This window comes from Corythoichthys intestinalis, chromosome 18, assembly GCF_030265065.1.
Source record: "Corythoichthys intestinalis isolate RoL2023-P3 chromosome 18, ASM3026506v1, whole genome shotgun sequence".
In the NCBI taxonomy this organism is placed as follows: domain Eukaryota; kingdom Metazoa; phylum Chordata; class Actinopteri; order Syngnathiformes; family Syngnathidae; genus Corythoichthys; species Corythoichthys intestinalis.
This window is the reverse complement of record NC_080412.1, coordinates 37,637,359-37,655,289: the sequence shown is the minus strand read 5'-3', so window position 1 is coordinate 37,655,289 and position 17,931 is coordinate 37,637,359. Positions and strand designations below refer to the sequence as shown.

At 41.2% G+C, this 17,931-nt stretch overlaps 1 protein-coding gene and 1 long non-coding RNA gene across 2 annotated transcripts in view; one reads left to right on the top strand and one right to left on the bottom strand.

Moving 5' to 3' along the window:
• The window catches only part of LOC130906797 (uncharacterized), an 85,450-nt gene that overhangs the window by 13,901 nt on the left and 53,618 nt on the right, over nt 1–17,931 (bottom strand). The gene's annotated exons all lie outside the window — the stretch shown is intronic.
• Nucleotides 1–17,931, top strand: part of pygma (phosphorylase, glycogen, muscle A) — a 39,349-nt gene that overhangs the window by 5,243 nt on the left and 16,175 nt on the right. Inside the window, exons 2-15 of the mRNA XM_057821426.1 lie at nt 9–110; nt 204–282; nt 420–523; nt 745–876; nt 964–1,075; nt 1,161–1,243; nt 7,565–7,708; nt 7,926–8,018; nt 8,083–8,229; nt 12,259–12,422; nt 12,512–12,626; nt 16,025–16,126; nt 16,360–16,507; nt 16,592–16,650. Coding sequence (XP_057677409.1) covers nt 9–110; nt 204–282; nt 420–523; nt 745–876; nt 964–1,075; nt 1,161–1,243; nt 7,565–7,708; nt 7,926–8,018; nt 8,083–8,229; nt 12,259–12,422; nt 12,512–12,626; nt 16,025–16,126; nt 16,360–16,507; nt 16,592–16,650 — 1,584 coding nt within the window. The remainder of the gene's footprint in view (nt 1–8; nt 111–203; nt 283–419; nt 524–744; nt 877–963; nt 1,076–1,160; nt 1,244–7,564; nt 7,709–7,925; nt 8,019–8,082; nt 8,230–12,258; nt 12,423–12,511; nt 12,627–16,024; nt 16,127–16,359; nt 16,508–16,591; nt 16,651–17,931) is intronic.

The following is a 17,931-nucleotide window of genomic DNA, read 5'->3' as shown; positions in this document are numbered from 1 at the left end:
TTACACAGCGTGTGTACTACATATCTCTGGAGTTCTACATGGGTCGCACCCTGCAGAACACCATGGTGAACCTCGCACTGGAAAACGCTTGTGACGAAGCCACGTACCAGGTGAAAGCAAGATGCTTTGTCTTTTTTTGTAATCAGCGTCTAAATTCTTAAGTTTCTTAATTTCAGTGCATGTGTGTGTTCCGGTATCTTTAGTTGGGTCTAGACATGGAGGAACTGGAGGACATGGAGGAAGACGCCGGTTTGGGAAACGGTGGACTTGGTCGACTAGCCGGTGTGCTTTTTAATCATTTCTATATATATATATATTATAAACAGTCAAATCATTATTATACCCTTTCACTCGCTTAAATTTGCACAGCTTGTGGGGAAAATAATGACTTTCTTCTTATGCTTTGACCTGGCTCGCAGCCTGTTTCCTCGACTCCATGGCCTCTCTCGGCCTGGCTGCCTATGGTTACGGTATCCGCTATGAATTCGGTATCTTCAATCAGAAAATAATGAACGGCTGGCAGGTTTGTAACATTTTCAATCTCGCGCTATCCTATACTGTAATTTCTGGCCTTTTTTTAAGGACAAATGTGAGCTTAGGCAACCTAATGGCATAAAGTGAATAATATCCATAATTATGTGTCATCATTATCTTGTCTTGATTGTCCTTGTCATTTTCTGGGTCTGACTCAGCCTAGTCGTACTCACCTAATGAGTGTTTTTCTCTCCCAATGTCATTATCAAGGTTGAAGAGGCTGATGATTGGCTGCGCTATGGCAACGCCTGGGAGAAGGCACGTCCTGAGTACATGCGCCCTGTGCACTTCTACGGCAGGACCGAGCATCACCCCGACGGTGTCAAATGGGTTGACACGCAGGTGAAAAATAAGATGATATTTATAGAGCTACCAGGAATCAAATCTAAGAATCTAAACTGTCTCTCTCTTCCTGTAATGTGTTGGCAGGTAGTTTTGGCCCTGCCATATGACACCCCCATCCCTGGCTACAGAAACAACGTCGTCAACACGATGAGGCTGTGGTCTGCGAAGGCCCCGTGCGAATTCAACTTGAAAGACTGTACGTGTCTTGCAGAAATGTGATGATGTGGAACCATCTTAATCAGCTTGGAAGGTTTTATTCATTCACTTTTGTATTTCGACAGTCAACGTCGGTGGCTACATTCAAGCCGTTTTGGATCGTAACCTGGCTGAGAACATCTCTCGTGTGCTGTATCCCAATGACAATGTAAGAAAGGATTATTTGCAGTGTTTCCCACCCCATAGTTTTTCCGAGGGTGCGACATACTGTATACACTAGAGCAACGTATGTGTGAACTTATTAACACATTATTATATCATTTCACCTTATTTTCACATACCGTAATTTTCAGACTATAAACCACTACTTTTTCCCCCTCATTTTGAATCCTGTGGCTTATAGTCCAGTGTAACTTATTTGTTGATTTACTTGGGTTAATAGGTAACACTTTATTTTAAAGCGGCATCATAAGACTGTCGACAGACCTTCATAATTATGACACGATCATGGGCATTACTGAACGCATATGATAGATGTCATTCAGTGTCATCTGGCAAATTATGTCACAAACTCCCTTTATATACAGCTCAAATGTTTTACATCCATTTAAAAGAGAGATAATTTGCCGTATGAACAGGGGTGAAAGTGGCTAGAATTTCTTGCCGGAACTCCCCGACGTGAAGGTCGCCACGGAGCCAGAAGTTTTATTTATTTATTTTTCATTCAAATTTGTATTTTTTTCAATGATTTGCAAATAAAAGTTAACAAAACAGCAATAACCCCAACCTCCATCTCCTAATTTTTATTTTCCCTCATTTCCTTACATACTAAATGCCAAATCTCAATTTTAACTACATAAAAACATAGGATATATATTAAAATTGAAGTAAATGTAAACATTTACTTTTTAAAAATTTTTAATAATAAAGATATAAGTAACATACTTTAAGAAAAAGAAGTACAAATGACTTATATTATGCAGAGTGAAATGGAATATATTTTAAAGAGATCGTGCAAAAATCGACTTTTTTAAATCATAAGGAAATAAATAAGTAGCCTAACATGAACAAATATAAGTCCAAAGTGCCCATTGACAGCTAAGATGTTCTGAACCTCCTCATCAGAGCAAATAAAACTAAATATGATAAATAAGCCTCCTCAACTCTTTCGTTGCGCTTAAAGATTTGATCCATTTTTTTTTTTGCTGTTTCAGAAAACATGCACATTTGAACCAATCAGAGCTAACCATCTTTGCTGATCACATGTCAGTATGTCAGCCAATTGAACGGATAAATGAGTCCAGGCGTTTTGCTTTGCTGCGTGCATTCGCACATTGACGTGACTCATCATCGTCACACTCAGATAACTGCAGCAGCTTGGGAAACCTCCATGCCGTCCGTGGAATAAAATCAATCATAAATATTGGTGGAAACGGATTACGTTACACAAGCACTTTATTATGCTTGTTGTTAACACTTGTGTATGTAAATCTGATGTTGGTAGATTGTTTTTCTTCTTGGAGATGAAATGCATGTGTGTGTGGCAGCTTAGCATTTTTTTTTGACATTTGCCGTCATATTTTTGGAATCAAAGCACCGTGTACCGGCAATCCGGCCCTAAATCTTATACCGCTACAGCATTCCGGCCCTGAATCTTATACCGGAACTGCGTTCCTGACCGTTCTGGCCACTTTCACCCCTGCGTATCACACTAAAAGACATTCTTGCTCATGACAGTGTCATGTCAGAATCATGATTGTCTTATGGTGCCACTGTCAAATAAAGTGTTATCAAATTCCATAACTAGCAATTAATGAAACAACTGCAACAGTAACCGAAGAAACGATTAGCATAGAACATGCATTTTGATTGTTATTTACATCTGTAGCGCTGTAATGCATGCTAGGAGGCATGTTGGACGACAACACTGTTGATAGCAGGTGGCAGCAGAGGTTGACTGTCTCCTCCAAGGGAGCAGGGATGGCCAAATGAAGCCTCTTGAAGCCATGAAGCTCAGCAGCCAATTGGTTCAAAGCCTAATTGTGGTTCATTTGGTATTATGACAGTTTATGATGCTGCTGTCAAATAACGTGTTACTGGTTAATATCTTTTGGGGTGAATATCCCAAAATACAGTGAGGACAGCTTCAGTTTATAGTCCAGCGTGGCTTATCTATTAACAAATGCAGTTTTCGTGTCAAATTTGGTGGATGGCGGCTTATAGTCAGGTTGGCCTTATAGTCCAAAAATGACTGTAGTTTGGCCGGGGGGTGCGACTATACTCTGGACCAATTTTTGTGTGGAATTATTAACATATTATTTAGAGAGAGATTGGTAAGGTCCCTGTATGACCGGTGCCAGAGTTTGGTCCGCATTGCCGGCAGTAAGTCGGATTTGTTCCCAGTGAGAGTTGGACTCCGCCAAGGTTGCCCTTTGTCACCAATTCTGTTCATTACTTTTATGGACAGAATTTGTAGTATCAGCTGAAGCATTTAGGGGGTCCGGTTTGGTGGCCTCAGCATAGTATCTCTGCTTTTTGCAGATGATGTGGTGCTGTTGGCTTCATAAATTGGGATGAAAATCAGCACCTCCAAATCCGAGGCCATGGTCCTCAGTTGGAAAAGGGTGGTGTGCCCTCTCCGTGTTGGTGATGAGCCCCAAGTAGAGGAGTTCAAGTTTCTTGGGGTCTTGTTCCTGAGTGAGAGTTGGAGAGAGCGGGAGATTAACAGGCGGATCGGGGATGGGTCTGCAGTGATGCGGACTCTGCACCAGTTCGTTTTTGGAGCAGATTCAGCTTTCGATCTATGTTACCTACCCTCACCTTTGGTTACGAGCTGCGGTTCATGACCGAAAGAACAAGATCCTGGATATATGTAGCCAAAATGTCTGCAGGGTGTCTGGGCTCTCCCTTAGGGATAGGGTGATTAGCTCGGTCATCCGGGAGGGACTCAGGGTCGAGCCGCTACTCCTCTGCATTGAGAGGAGCCAGCTGAGGTGGCTCCGGCATCTGGTTCGGATGCCTCCTGGACGCCTCCCTTGAGAGGTGTTCCGGGCATGTTCCACCAGCGGGTGGCCCCGCCCGCGAATGACCGAGGACAAGCTGGAATGCCTGAGAATCCCACAGGGGCAGCTGGTTGAAATGGCTGGGGAGAGGGAAGTCTGGGCTTCCCTGCTAAAGCTGCTGCCCCCGTGACCTGATCCCAGATTAAGCAAAAGATAATAGATGGATGGAAGGATATTTAGAGATGTGACCAAAAATTCGGCGCCGAAAACTTTCAGCCAAAAATAGCTTAAATTGCATTTTCGTTTTTTTTCTGTAAAAAGGCCAAAGGTTTACCCATGAAAAGTCTGAAGAACCTGAGTACTCTGGTGATGATGTAATCAAAAAATGGCGAGCTAACACGACTGGCTCACAGCCAACATATCTGCGATTTGAAAGTATTTTGTGTGCAAGCCTGCATGGAGACTGGAGAAGACACACTGGTGAGTCAGGGAGGAGGGGGGGCTCAAGTCACATGAGTGACGCCAACAGACTCTGCTAAGATGCAGGCTAACTACACATTGTGAACATGTGAAGGAAACTATAGCGCACGATTCATGTCATTATATTTTTAGTCTCCCAATACACTTTTTTTTAGCTCGTTATCGTCTCGTCATCGTCATGAATAAAACCACTCGTTGACGAAATATGTTCGTTATCGTCATTGTTGACGGAAACAACACTGTTTTCAAGATGACATGTCTGTTCTGGGTGTTGGATTTCCCCCCCAAAATGCGATTCATAGTCCGATGCAGAGGTGGGTAGAGTAGCCAAAAATGTTACTGAAGTAAGAGTAGTGTTACTTCAAAATAATATTACTCAAGTCAAAGCAGTCATACAAAAAAAATGTACTCAAGTACAAGTAAAAAAATATTTGGTAAAAAGACTACTCAAGTAATGAATAACATTGTGAGTAAGTGCTTACATTTTTGTTTGATTTTTTTTTTTTTAAACGATAGCATTTTTTTGTCAGTACAAAGATATCTATATTAACTGTTGTTATAATGATACTGTAAAATAACCAATTACAGTACATAATGCCAAAGAAACACAAAATAAAGAAAAAACATCTAATTTTGCCGAAAGAAAAAATGACAGAAATGAAGTATTACTCATCCAAAGAGCATGAGTGCCCTCTAGTGGAGAAAATAGTTCCTACTTTTAATGGTGAATAGTTCCTTCATAGTTACTATTATGAAATTAAAAGGGTCATATCTCCGGTTTTCCGTGGTCAATCGGTGCCCCCCCCAAAAAAAAAAAAAAAAAAAAGTTTAAATCTGCGTTTTCAAGTCATGTTGAAGGCAGCACCCTATGTCAAATAATTTTTTTACTGAGTTTTAAAGACGCCATGTGATTGAACAGGCTAGCAGTGTTAGTGACGTGATCATAGAACAGCAAGCTATCGTCTTATTGGTATAATGGAGTCATGTGATTATTGTTGCGACGAATCATTGGTTAAATTGGTAGAGCTACTCTTGGCATCGCTTGCAAAAAAATAATAAATCTAAGATTAGCGTTTTTTTCTTCACAAATCTACTCAAGTAAAAGTACATTCTTCTCAAAAAGATACTCAAGTAAATGTAACTGAGTACATGTAGAGCATTACTACCCACCTCTGCTCCGGTGCGACCAAAATGTTTTTTTTCCCTTTTCATTGTGCATTTCTTGGCTGGTGCGACTAAAGCCTGAGTTATACTCCCGCGTTGCGGTGACGGCGTAGCGACTACGGCGTCATTCGACATTCGATAGTTCTGCGGTGAGGGAACACGTTGCTCTGTAATTCACCGCCAAGCCACTAGAGGGATGTGGCGTTATGTTTGTACGGTTTTGGGGCATGATTGTTGACTACTTCCGCTAGTCGGAGAAAAAATAAACAATGCAAGATGGAACTCTTGAAAGTAAATATTCTGCTCATCAACACTGAATAAATATTGAACATACAAATGTTGACGGGCAGGCGACGCAGAAGACGGTTTCGAGGCGGTTTGGCCGACTTCTGATGCCGCACAGAGAGTTTTAGACTCGGGTGGAGAGAGCTAGCTGTGGCGGCTAGCTTCAAACTGGCGTCGAGCACTGCGTTCAAGGTCTGCAAAGCCCTCCAGCCTGATTTGTTTGCCGTGTCCTACAACCAGCCAGTGGGAAGCCATAGCAGATTTCTGGCGTCTAGGGAACTTCCCAAACTGCGTTGGGAGGCTTGATTTTAAGGTTATCATAAAAAGCACCGAGGCACTCTCAATCAGTGATGATGTATTGTGTGTGTGAACTGTCTGTTATTGAAAATTAAAGATCAAAACAACTCTTTTGACACCAAATCTGTGCTTTATTCTTCATATACTTGAAACATATGTACACAGTAAATGATGAAGTGCACCAACCAAAAATACGCCATAAAGTGATAAAAAGTTGGCAGTTTTTGGCCGACTGGGTCACCGCTTCGTGTGGCCACTCGATTCCGACGTCCCACGACCCACGTCTCGGTGGTTCTTCCATTTATTTATTTTTTCGATCGCCGACCTTGCCATTTGGCAGTCACAATAATAATTTCTTGACGAGACTTGCTCTTCGATGATACTCCCGTCGGCTTGGTGCATTTTTGCGTGTAGAAAATAATGTTTGATTCTATTCTACAATGGCGGTGTTTTCGCCCGGAAACAACAGTCTGAGCGGACCAATCACAGTCCGTTTTCGCTACGTCAACGCGTCTACGCGACGCGAAGGTTAGAAAAATCGAGAGGTGCGCGTCAGGCTACGGCGTAGGGTCGTAACTCGATTCTTCCTTGAGGGCGTAGGTCTGACGCGGAAGTATAACTCGGCCTTAATAGTCAGGTGCGACTTATAGTCCGAAAAATACAGTATAATTTTTTTTTTTTTTTTCAAGTGCGAAATTAAACAGCCGGTATGCGGTGTTGCTCCTATTGAGGTATCTAAATCCTAAAGGATGGATTTCCATAATCTGGACCTGAAGAACCTGAGGGTCTTCGTCTTTTAAATCTGACTTAAGACCTGACCACGATGCGTCGCCTCCCTACAGGCTCCAGATGGAGGATTTGCTTGATAACCCTGAAGCTTTAGCTATGAACCGTGTCATGGTAATTTATGTCCGTGCAAAAGGGTTAGGGTGCAAGGGCTTGATCCAAAATTCAGGTAGCGCTTGAATGTAATTTTAGCTAACACGCACTGCCGTTTCGTTTTGTCTCATTTTTTATTAAAAGGTGGACACGAGCCTAATTTCTTTGTAAAATGCAAATCCATGCACTTTTAGATGGTCATTTATTTATGAAAGTCATGTTTAATTTCCCTCAAAAATAGTATTTTTGTCACCCCGTTCATGCAGCTATTATATTAGTTCCGTGCCAAATAGGATTAAATCCTGTTTGGGTAAGTGATCAAAATCTGAACGGATATTGACAAAATACAGTAATTTCCCCGACTGTCAATTTGAATGATGTGTCGAGGTTTTATAAACAAAAAAATGTGTTTCTTTCCTTAGTTCTTTGAGGGCAAGGAGCTGCGTCTGAAGCAGGAATACTTTGTGGTGTCTGCCACCCTGCAAGACATCATTCGCCGTTTCAAGGTCTCCAAGTTTGGCTCCAGGGAGATTGCTCGCACAGATTTCAGCAAACTGCCTGACAAGGTGAAGGGAGAGGGAAAAAAAAAACAAAATAGTTTCTGTCAATTTTAACACCCTGTCCCAATGTGTCTGCGCCTCACTTCAAATTGCCTCTGTCAGTGTGTGTTTAACGCATTGTTGCAGGGTTATTATCGAATCAGAATAGTGGAGCGCCACTGAGCGCTCTGTGAGAATTTTCTGCAACTGGCTAATGACATTTAACGCCGCTTTTTATATTCAGGTTGCCATCCAGCTGAACGACACTCATCCGGCCATGGCTATTCCTGAGCTTATGAGGGTTCTGGTCGATGAGGAGAAACTTTCATGGGATCAGGTGAGTTTCAAATGAATTAGCAGGCAATAAGTTCAAAAACTCGAAACTATTTCCTTCCATACAGGCCTGGGATGTGTGCGTGCGTACTTGTGCGTACACCAATCACACAGTCCTCCCAGAGGCTCTGGAGAGATGGCCAGTGGACCTGTTTGCCCATCTGTTGCCCCGCCACTTGGAAATTATCTATGAGATCAATCGTCGCCACCTGGAGGTTAGTACTGCCTATTGCAAAAGGCTGGATGTACCGGTATCCTTGTCTCCCCTGCTTCCTGCTAAATATAGCTGAGGAATGACACGGCAGCTGATTGGCCTGCTCGTCTGGTCAGAGAGGCATAGGCGTTTTAGTTCTTTTTAAAAGCAATGTTTTTCTGGAAATGTATACTGTTCAACCAAAGAATACGGATTTTCATATACAGAGATCCATCGTTTTTCATGGTTCATGGGGACCAGTGAAAAACTGCGGATTAGCGCCCCCCCCCCATAAAAAAAAAATCATTTTTTTGTGTGTGTGTGTTCAATGTAATTGTTCAGATTTAGCATTGGAAAGAGATACTAGTACATATAAGACATGTTTCTTCACTTTTTTCCCCAAATTATAATTAAAAAAATTTTTTTTTTAAACTTTTTGGGATATACAGTTGTGGTCAAAAGTTTACATACACTTGTGAAGAACATAATGTCATGGCTCTCTTGAGTTTCCAGTTATTTCTACAACTCTGATTTTTCTCTGATAGAGTGATTGGAACAGATACTTCTTTGTCACAAAAAACATTCATGAAGTTTGGTTCTTTTATGACTTTATTATGGGTGAACAGAAAAAAGTGATCAAATCTGCTGGGTCAAAAATATACATACAGCAGCGCTAATATTTGGTAACATGTCCCTTGGCCATTTTCACTTTAATTAGGCGCTTTTGGTAGCCATCCACAAGCTTCTGGTTGAATCTTTGACCACTCCTCTTGACAGAATTAGTGCAGTTCAGTTAAATTTGATGGCTTTCTGACATGGACTTGTTTCTTCAGCATTGTCCACAAGTTCTCAATGGGGTTTAAGTCAGGACTTTGGGAAGGCCATTCGAAAACCTTAATTCTAGCCTGATTTAGCCATTCCATTACCACTTTTGATGTGTGTTTGGGGTCATTGTCCTGTTGGAACACCTAACTGCGCCCAAGACCCAATCTTCGGGCTGATGACATTAGGTTATCTTGAAGAATGTGAAGGTAATCCTCCTTCTTCATTATCCCATTTACTCTCTGTAAAGCACCAGTTCCATTGGCAGCAAAACAGCCCCACAGCATAATACTACCGCCACCGTGCTTGACGGTAGGCATGGTGTACTTGGGGTTAAAGGCCTCACCTTTTCTCCTCCAAACATATTGCTGGGCATTGTGGCCAAACAGCTCGATTTTTGTTTCGTCTGACCACAGAACTTTCCTCCAGAAGGTCTTATCTTTGTCCATGTGATCAGCAGCAAACTTCAGTCGAGCCTTAAGGTGCCGCTTTTGGAGCAAGGGCTTCCTTCTTGCAAGGCAGCCTCTCAGTCCATGGAGATGCAAAACACGCTTGACTGTGGACACTGACACCTGTGTTCCAGCAGCTTCTAATTCTTGGCAGATCTGCTTTTTGGTGATTCTCGGTTGAATCTTCACCCTCCTGACCAATTTTCTCTCAGCAGCAGATGATAGCTTGCGTTTTCTTCCTGATCGTGGCAGTGACAAAACAGTGCCATGCACTTTATAATTACAAACAATTGTTTGCACTGTTGCTCTTGGGACCTGCAGCTGCTTTGAAATGGCTCCAAGTGACTTTCCTGACTTGTTCAAGTCAATGATTCGCTTTTTCAGATCCATGTATGTATATTTTTGACCCAGCAGATTTGATCACTTTTTCTGTTAACCCATAATAAAGTCATAAAAGAACCAAACTTCATGAATGTTTTTTGTGACAAAGAAGTATCAGTTCCAATCACTCTATCGGAGAAAAATCGGAGTTGTAGAAATAACTGGAAACTCAAGCGAGTCATGACATTATGTTCTTCACAAGTGTATGTAAACTTTTGACCACAACTGTATATATATTTTAAGAAATGGTTTTTAAGCACTTCAAATGCAATGATTATGATAAGGTTTAAACATGTTAATGTCCCACAACATGATTTTTAAACAAGGATTAATTAGAAAATGCTTGACCTTTATTAAATGCTTCATTGAGTGAGTCCACTCACACAATAAGTTGTTACAGCAACTGTTTAACAAGTTAAACGATGATTGACGCATGCGGTACTTTGATGTTTCGACTTCCAAGCGTCTCTGGCAAGATCAAACCTTAATGTCTGTCAATCATCATTAACTTTAATAAGCAACTCCTGTGCATTGCCTGACCAAGATAAGCGGCAGGAGCGATACTAAGAGACTACGTGATCTGATTGGGACAACTCTATAAAATACTGTTATATACTATTACTTAATACCACTATTTATTTTTTAATTGGGGAAAAAAAAAAATCCACGATTGACTGAGGGCGCAAAGTTTGAAGCGCGAAGTAGCGAGGGATCACTGTATACAGTATGCAGTACTGGGTAGGGGTGTAACAATATATCGAAAAGGTGATATACTGCGAGACTTCGTAAACCAAAAGGTTATCGATATGTGCCCAGCAGTAATCAATATATCGTTTTAAAAAGGTGTAACTGTTTAAAAAAAACAATAAAACAAAAATAAAAGGAACCAACAGGTTGCTACCAAAATCTTGCATTAGAATAGTGTGTATGTTAGCTTACTGGCTGCTATTAACGGCGCTAGATATCCAATTTATTTTGATTGGATTGGACGTCTAACGCCGTTAATGGCATTGAAACCAGAGCATTCACAGCCAGTCTTGCGGGCATTTACGGGTCATTTCCTGTTCATTTTTGGCTTCAGCAGGGGAACACGTCTGGCAATGCAGGATTTGAGTCCCTGGTGGCGCATTGTGTTACTGATAGTAGCCTTTGTTACTGTGGTCCCAGTTCTCTGTAGGTCATTCACTCTGTCCCCCCATGTGGTTCTGGGATTTTCGCTCACCGTTCTTGTTAACATTTTCATGCCACGGGGTGAGATCTTGCATGGAGCCCTAGATTGAGGGAGATTATCAATGGTCTTGTATGTCTTCCATTTTCTAATAATTGCTCCCACAGTTGATTTCTTTACACCAAGCGTTTTACCTATTGCCCATTCAGTCTTCCCAGCCTGGTGCAGGCCTACAATTTTGTCTCTGGTGTCCTTCGACAGCTCTTTGGTCTTGGCCTCAGTGGAGTTTGGAGTGTGACTGACTGAAATTGTGGACAGGCGTCTTTTATACCGATAATGAGTTAAAACAGGGGCCATTAATACAGGTACCGAGTGGAGCCTCGTTAGACCTCGTTAGAAGAAGTTAGACCTTTTTGACAGCCAGAAATCTTGCTTGTTTGTAGGTGACCAAATACTTATTTTCCACTCTAATTCGGAAATAATTTCTTTAAAAATCAAACAATTAGATTTTCTGTTTTTCCACATTCTGTCTCTCTGGGTTGAGGTTTACCCATGTTGAGAATTACAGGCCTCTCTAATCTTTTCACGTAGGAGAACTTGCACAATTGGTGGTTGACTAAATACTTATTTGCCTCACTCTCCATATCGTGAGATTATCGTTATCGTGAGCCTTGTATCGTAAATAGTATCATATCATGAGGTACCCAGAGGTTCATGTCCCTAGTCCCGGAGGACTTTGCAAATTTGGAAATCCTTTCCCGTCTGTGTTTTCCATGGCTCGATTTCCAATTGCAGCCCTTTGGGAGACTAACGACAGGTCTCGGAATTATACACTTCAGTGAATGACGTGAACTCGGCTGATTCTTTCACCCCCTGCAGCCAGCAAACTCAACACCGAGCCCGTTTTCCATCAGCCACAAATATTCTAAAGATCAGGGCTGTAAAACAAAATTTTTCAGACACGTAATTTCAGAAGGAAATAACAAGGTTTGAGACCTGCCTTTGTCTGCAACGCACATCCGTCCTCTCTGTCAGTTTGGTTTCGCTGTTAGCTGCAGATAGGCGCTCGGGGACCTATGTGCCAAACCGTGAATTAAAGGTGAAAAGTGAAATTTGCTCTCATTCAACTGTGCGGCTTTTGCAAAATTTCCAAGTATAGGAGCAAGGAAGGAGATGTATTTGTTTACTATTAGAGGAACGTGAATGATCAATTTGCCTTTTTATTTCTCAGAACGTTGCTGCAAAGTTCCCTGGTGACGTGGACCGTCTGAGCCGGATGTCCCTCGTTGAAGAAGGAGGACAAAAGAGGATCAACATGGCTCATTTGTGCATCGTTGGGTCGCACGCGGTCAATGGCGTGGCCCAGATCCACTCAGACATCCTCAAAGCCACTGTGTACGTTCGCGATGGTCGTCGCAGCCCCCGCACCTTTGGCCGAGGGCCATTTTGTGATTTGCGCGTCCTGATTTATATCTGCCCGGCAGCTTCAAGGACTTTTATGAAATGGAGCCACATAAGTTCCAGAACAAGACAAACGGCATCACCCCTCGCCGCTGGCTAGTGATGTGTAACCCTGGCTTGGCTGAGGTCATCGCAGAGGTTAGCGTTTTTTTGTTGTTGTTGTTTTTTTTTTTACACACACCTTACACAGATTGAAACAGCAATTCTCTATTCTTGTTGTTGGAACTTGACCTCCAAGCCAAATGCCGCATGTTCATGTCATTGTACACACTATCTGACTCCAAGAACACCAACTTTGATCATCGAAAAAAAAAACAACCTCTCACAACAACTTCCCAAAAAGTAGACTTAATAATTTAAGTCTGGAAAAGGTATGTGCCGGTATGAGATTCTGACGGTATGACAACCTTAAGCCAAAATATCACAGTATGACAGTATTGCAATTACAGCTCTAAAATGTGTTACTTTGACATATTAGGGGAAAAAAAAATTCTATTGAACAGGATTTTTAGTTTTCAAAATATATAAGCAAATTGGAACATAAGCATAATTTGAAGTTAAAATAAAAAAAAATAAAAACTTTTCGCAATAAAATTGACATAAATGTAGTCCTTTAGGTAAGCCTAAAGGACTACCCTAACCCACAGCCACAGCTCAACATTATTACCATCAGAACAAAAATAATTGAATTATGTTCCAGAAAAAGCATGTGTGTATGACTCATGTTTACACTATACACACACACACACACACTGTTTCTCAACACAGGTAGTTGCCAGAGAGAAAAAAAAAACATCTTTTACAACCGCTAGACACACTAAACATGCTGGAGTTAACTCTCCTAGCTGGTGGGAAACGTTCATGACAGTGTTTGATAACCTTTAATTTGTTATAAATTAGGGCTGTTAAACGATTAAAATTTTTAATCGAGTTAATCACAGCTTAAAATTTAATTAATTGTAATTAATCGCAATTCAAACCATTTTTAAAATATCCCATATTTTTCTGTAAATTATTGTTGGAATGGAAAGATAAGACAAGACGGATATATACATTGAACATACTGTACATAAGTACTGTATTTGTTTATTATAACTATAAATCAACAAGATGGCAGTAACATTAACTTTCTGTTAAAGCGATCCATGGATCGAAAGACTTGTAGTTCTTAAAAGATAAATGTTAGTACAAGTTATAGAAATTTTATATTAAAACCCCTCTTAATGTTTTCGTGTTAATAAAATTTGTAAAATTTTCAATCAAAAAATAAACTAGTAGGTCGCCATTGTTGATGTCAACCCATAAAATCAGTCGCACCAAAGCGCCAGCAGAGGGAGACAAAAAACACAAGTAACAAGTGGACATGACACTGCTGTCATTTTAACCTGTTTGAGCGGGGCATGTGCGCTAATTGCGTCAAATATTTTAACGTGAATAATTTAAAAAATAATTAATTAATTTTGACAGCCCTAGTATAAATGCAAAATCATATTGGAGGTATCGCCTCCTCGGCAGCCACCCTACGCAAAAACATGTTTTACATGTCGGTTGGCCCTCCTCCTCTAAGCTACGGCCATCTGTCACTTTTCTGTAGTCAAAGTATTCCCATACCAGGGATTTTGTTTTCTTCGATGGGGGAAAAAGTTTAGGAATTTCACATCCTCCAGCTATAGTGTAGCACAGCTGACTCACTGACACTAAGCAACAACCGGTGGGGGGTTGAGCCTTGCAGCTGCAAGAGAGGGATTTCTCCCTGCATTTTTGGGACACAAAAAATGGCTAATACCTTAGGGACAGTATGACGGAAAATTTTTGCGGTTTTGAAACGTTGGCGTTTTCATACCACGGTATACCTAAAAACCGGTAATCGGCACATGTCTAGTCTGGAACAGTCAAAAATAACGAGAACAACAATGAAAACTGTCAGGCAAACAGAGGGAGATTATTGGGCCCAGGGTTCCATTCTCGAGAAGTGACGACATCTGATGGAAATGTTCAGTGTTTTAAAGGTGTCACAAGGCGGGGAGGCAGATCAGAGGGGTTTTCGGCCGGTACCCAAGGGTGTTCCCAGTCTTAGATTATGCAAAATAGTTTGTGACCACTGTTGTTGGGGCATCCTGAGAAGTGACGACCTTTGACGGAAATATTTTAGTCATCTTAAAATGTGGCCAATTTGGTGATAATACACAATCAGCAGGAAAACAAAATTATTTTCAATGAATTATACCCACCTGGATCCACGAATATTAAGTTAAAAAAAAAAAAAAAGTTTTCCCGAGAGTTTAAGAGGACGCTTGCGTTAGCTTTAGCCTAATGCTAACGTGAAGGCGAATACTATGCTAACGCTACAAGTTACATTTAGTGTGTGGTGATCACTCAGAAGAGACTTTACAGGCTAAAGCAAAATTGCATATTCTCTCTGGCCAAGAAAAAATATCTTACAGTGTGTGCAAGCCTATATGGAGACTGGAGATGACACGCTGGTGGGGGGCGCAGCACATCACAAGTGACACAACCAGACACTGCAATGAGGCAGGCTAACTACACATAAATGTCACACATTGTGAACATGTGACGGAAAAAAACTGGCATTCGTCTCGTTGTTTGAGTCTATTAAAACACGCTTCTAGCATGTTGTCATCTCATTACTGTCATGAAAGAAGTATTTGTTGACGAAATATTTAGTTGTCGTCATCGCTGACGAAAACAACACTACTTTTGAAGGTGCTGGGAGGTGGGGAGGCAGATCGAAGGGGCTGTGCCCAGAGGCTTTGCCAGTTTTGGATTGGGCAAAAGAGTTCGTGGCTACTGTTGTTGGGGCATCGGTGATCATGTCCTGTCAGCCTCAGCGAGGAGTTGGCTGATTCGACGCAAAACGTTAGCTTAGAATTATCGATCCATCTGTTATCATATGTTGAGGGTGTGACGTGCATCGTCAACTATCTGCATACTGGCCTGTTCTTATCACTTAGGGGCTGTTATGCTTCTGCATTTGGGCGACGCCATCGACTGCGTAACCTGCTTGGACCCTATGTCACAGCCTCCCAAAAATCCTGACTACGCCTCGCGGTAACGCGTTACTACGTGAACCGCAAAGACAGTGATTGGTCACCACAAAATGTCTTTTTCACGTCATTCACTCGTTCTCTGCCTCGACTGGTTCAGTAGTCAGACAGACCAACTCCGCAAAAGTTTTCGTCTCCTGGGTTTCAACATTTTGAGAAAAACAAACTCTTTGATTTTGATGAGCTCCTGCTTGAGAAAGAGTTGCTCCGTCTCTGACAGAGACCAGGGTTTGTTATGTGAAGCCCTGTGAAAATCCGCAAAAGCCCGCAAAACCACACAAAGATAAGGATACACCCCCCTAATGACTGGGAGGCGCACTACAGCGCAATGAGTCACTTCTACACAGCGCTCAAATGCTACGCCGTCGGCCGGACGCAGAAGCATAAACCATGCATTAGTAAGCAGGCATGTCTGTGATTATCGATTAGCATGTTAGCTAAAATATCACTTCCCTTCTTTGTCCAATCAAGAGAATCGGAGAGGACTTCATCCGTGATCTGGACCAGCTGCAGCGTCTGCGCAAGTTTGTGAACGACGACGCCTTCATCCGCGATGTTGCCAAAGTGAAGCAGGTGATGTCAAGTTCATCTTTTTGATTGTGATTCAGCAACACTATTTGTTCCTCTAGGCTCGTTATGCAAATCTTAAATCATGATTTCCACCGTTTCTGCATCGGTATCTGTCATTAAGAGGTCTCCTTGATATGGTTGTTACAAAATTGTTTCCGCGCACTCTGAGAGTATAAAGGTTTAGAGAGGAAACACTAACTATCGGGTGAGCTAAAGTCAATCTTGTTATTTTTCAGGAAAATAAGCTGAAGTTTTCGGTGCACTTGGAGGAACATTATAAGGTTAAGATCAATCCGAGCTCTATGTTTGACGTTCAAGTCAAGAGAATCCATGAATACAAGAGGCAGCTGCTCAACTGTCTACACATCATCACTTATTATAACCGTAAGCATTGAACATCCATTTGAATTTACGTGACGATTCTTAACACAGTAGCTCCACCCTTAAATCTTCTCTGATTTCTGTCAGGAATCAAGAGAGAGCCTAACAAGCAGTGGACTCCAAGAACCGTCATGATTGGAGGAAAGGTATGTGCCATACAAGGGAATGTGTTGACTGCACATAATTTCATATTATTAGCGCAAAATTTGAGTACACAACTTGGTCATCTATAGGGTTGGGCATCGGGCATCGATGGGAAATTTTTTAATTTCGATTCCAAGTTTCGATGCCCTGACTGCCGACCGGAAAAAGTAGCTGCCGAACATCATGAAGGAGAAGCCACGTGAAGACTAGCTCTGTTATGAGCAAATCAAATGAAGCGGCTAATTTAGCTCAGCACAAAACAGTGTTGCTTCACTTCACATAAATGACAACAAAGTAATAGAATAAACACACCGAAATGATATCAGACCTTATATTAAAACGTGCACACTTAAAGATTTTGTTTTATCAAGGGTTCCCAACGATGTGTAGCGCAGAGGAGGTGTGTGTCCGTACACCTCAAGGATTCTTTTCCAACTAAAGTAATAAGATCTTTTTGCCTGCTGCTTCCAGTAAGTCACCACTAAGGGAAACCAAGCGCACATAGCAAAACCAAAGAAAAACTAGAGTTGTAGAGTCCGGAGTTTCAATAGTGACATCTTGTGGACGGATGAACAACAAAGTTTACAAAGAAATACAGTTTAGAAATAAATCAAACTTAAAAAGTAGTCAACTTAAGATCAAGGGACAGTACACTTCCCTCAGCCCTAAACTAACTTGTAGAAATACCACCTAAAACAAACGATGCAATACAACGAATGCCTGCAGCATAAGACACTCTAAAACATAGGCAAAAGAAGACGTGTAAATGTTTTCTTTGTGAGCTACTTGAAAATAAAACTCGTTGTGAAAGTGCACTCCTGTGGAAAGAAAATCCCTCGTATTCAAGTTCAAAGACTGATATTTATATACATGTTAAAAATAGCTCTGTGAGAAATTCATAGCAAAGTTAACTGAAAGTTCATATAATTAAAAAAAATAATAATCGAAAAGTTATGAAATTAATATAAACTATGCATTTTTTTTTACCCTGCCTATTAAAAGATTCGGAATCAAGAATCGTTTGGAACCAGAATCAAAACGTCGAATCGGAATCGGAACCGTTCAAATTCAAATGATGCACAACACTTGTCATCTATGTGAAAATGAGCTCCAACAAAGAAGCGTTACACTTATCCACAATTAAATTTATGCCATTAAAAGGGAACCTCGGACTTAAAGACTTGTAGGCTCTAATAAGCCACAATTGTTCTCTTTTACTAAAACATGTTATTAGAAACACATAAAATACTCCCGGTTCTTTTTTAAATCTATAATAATTAGCA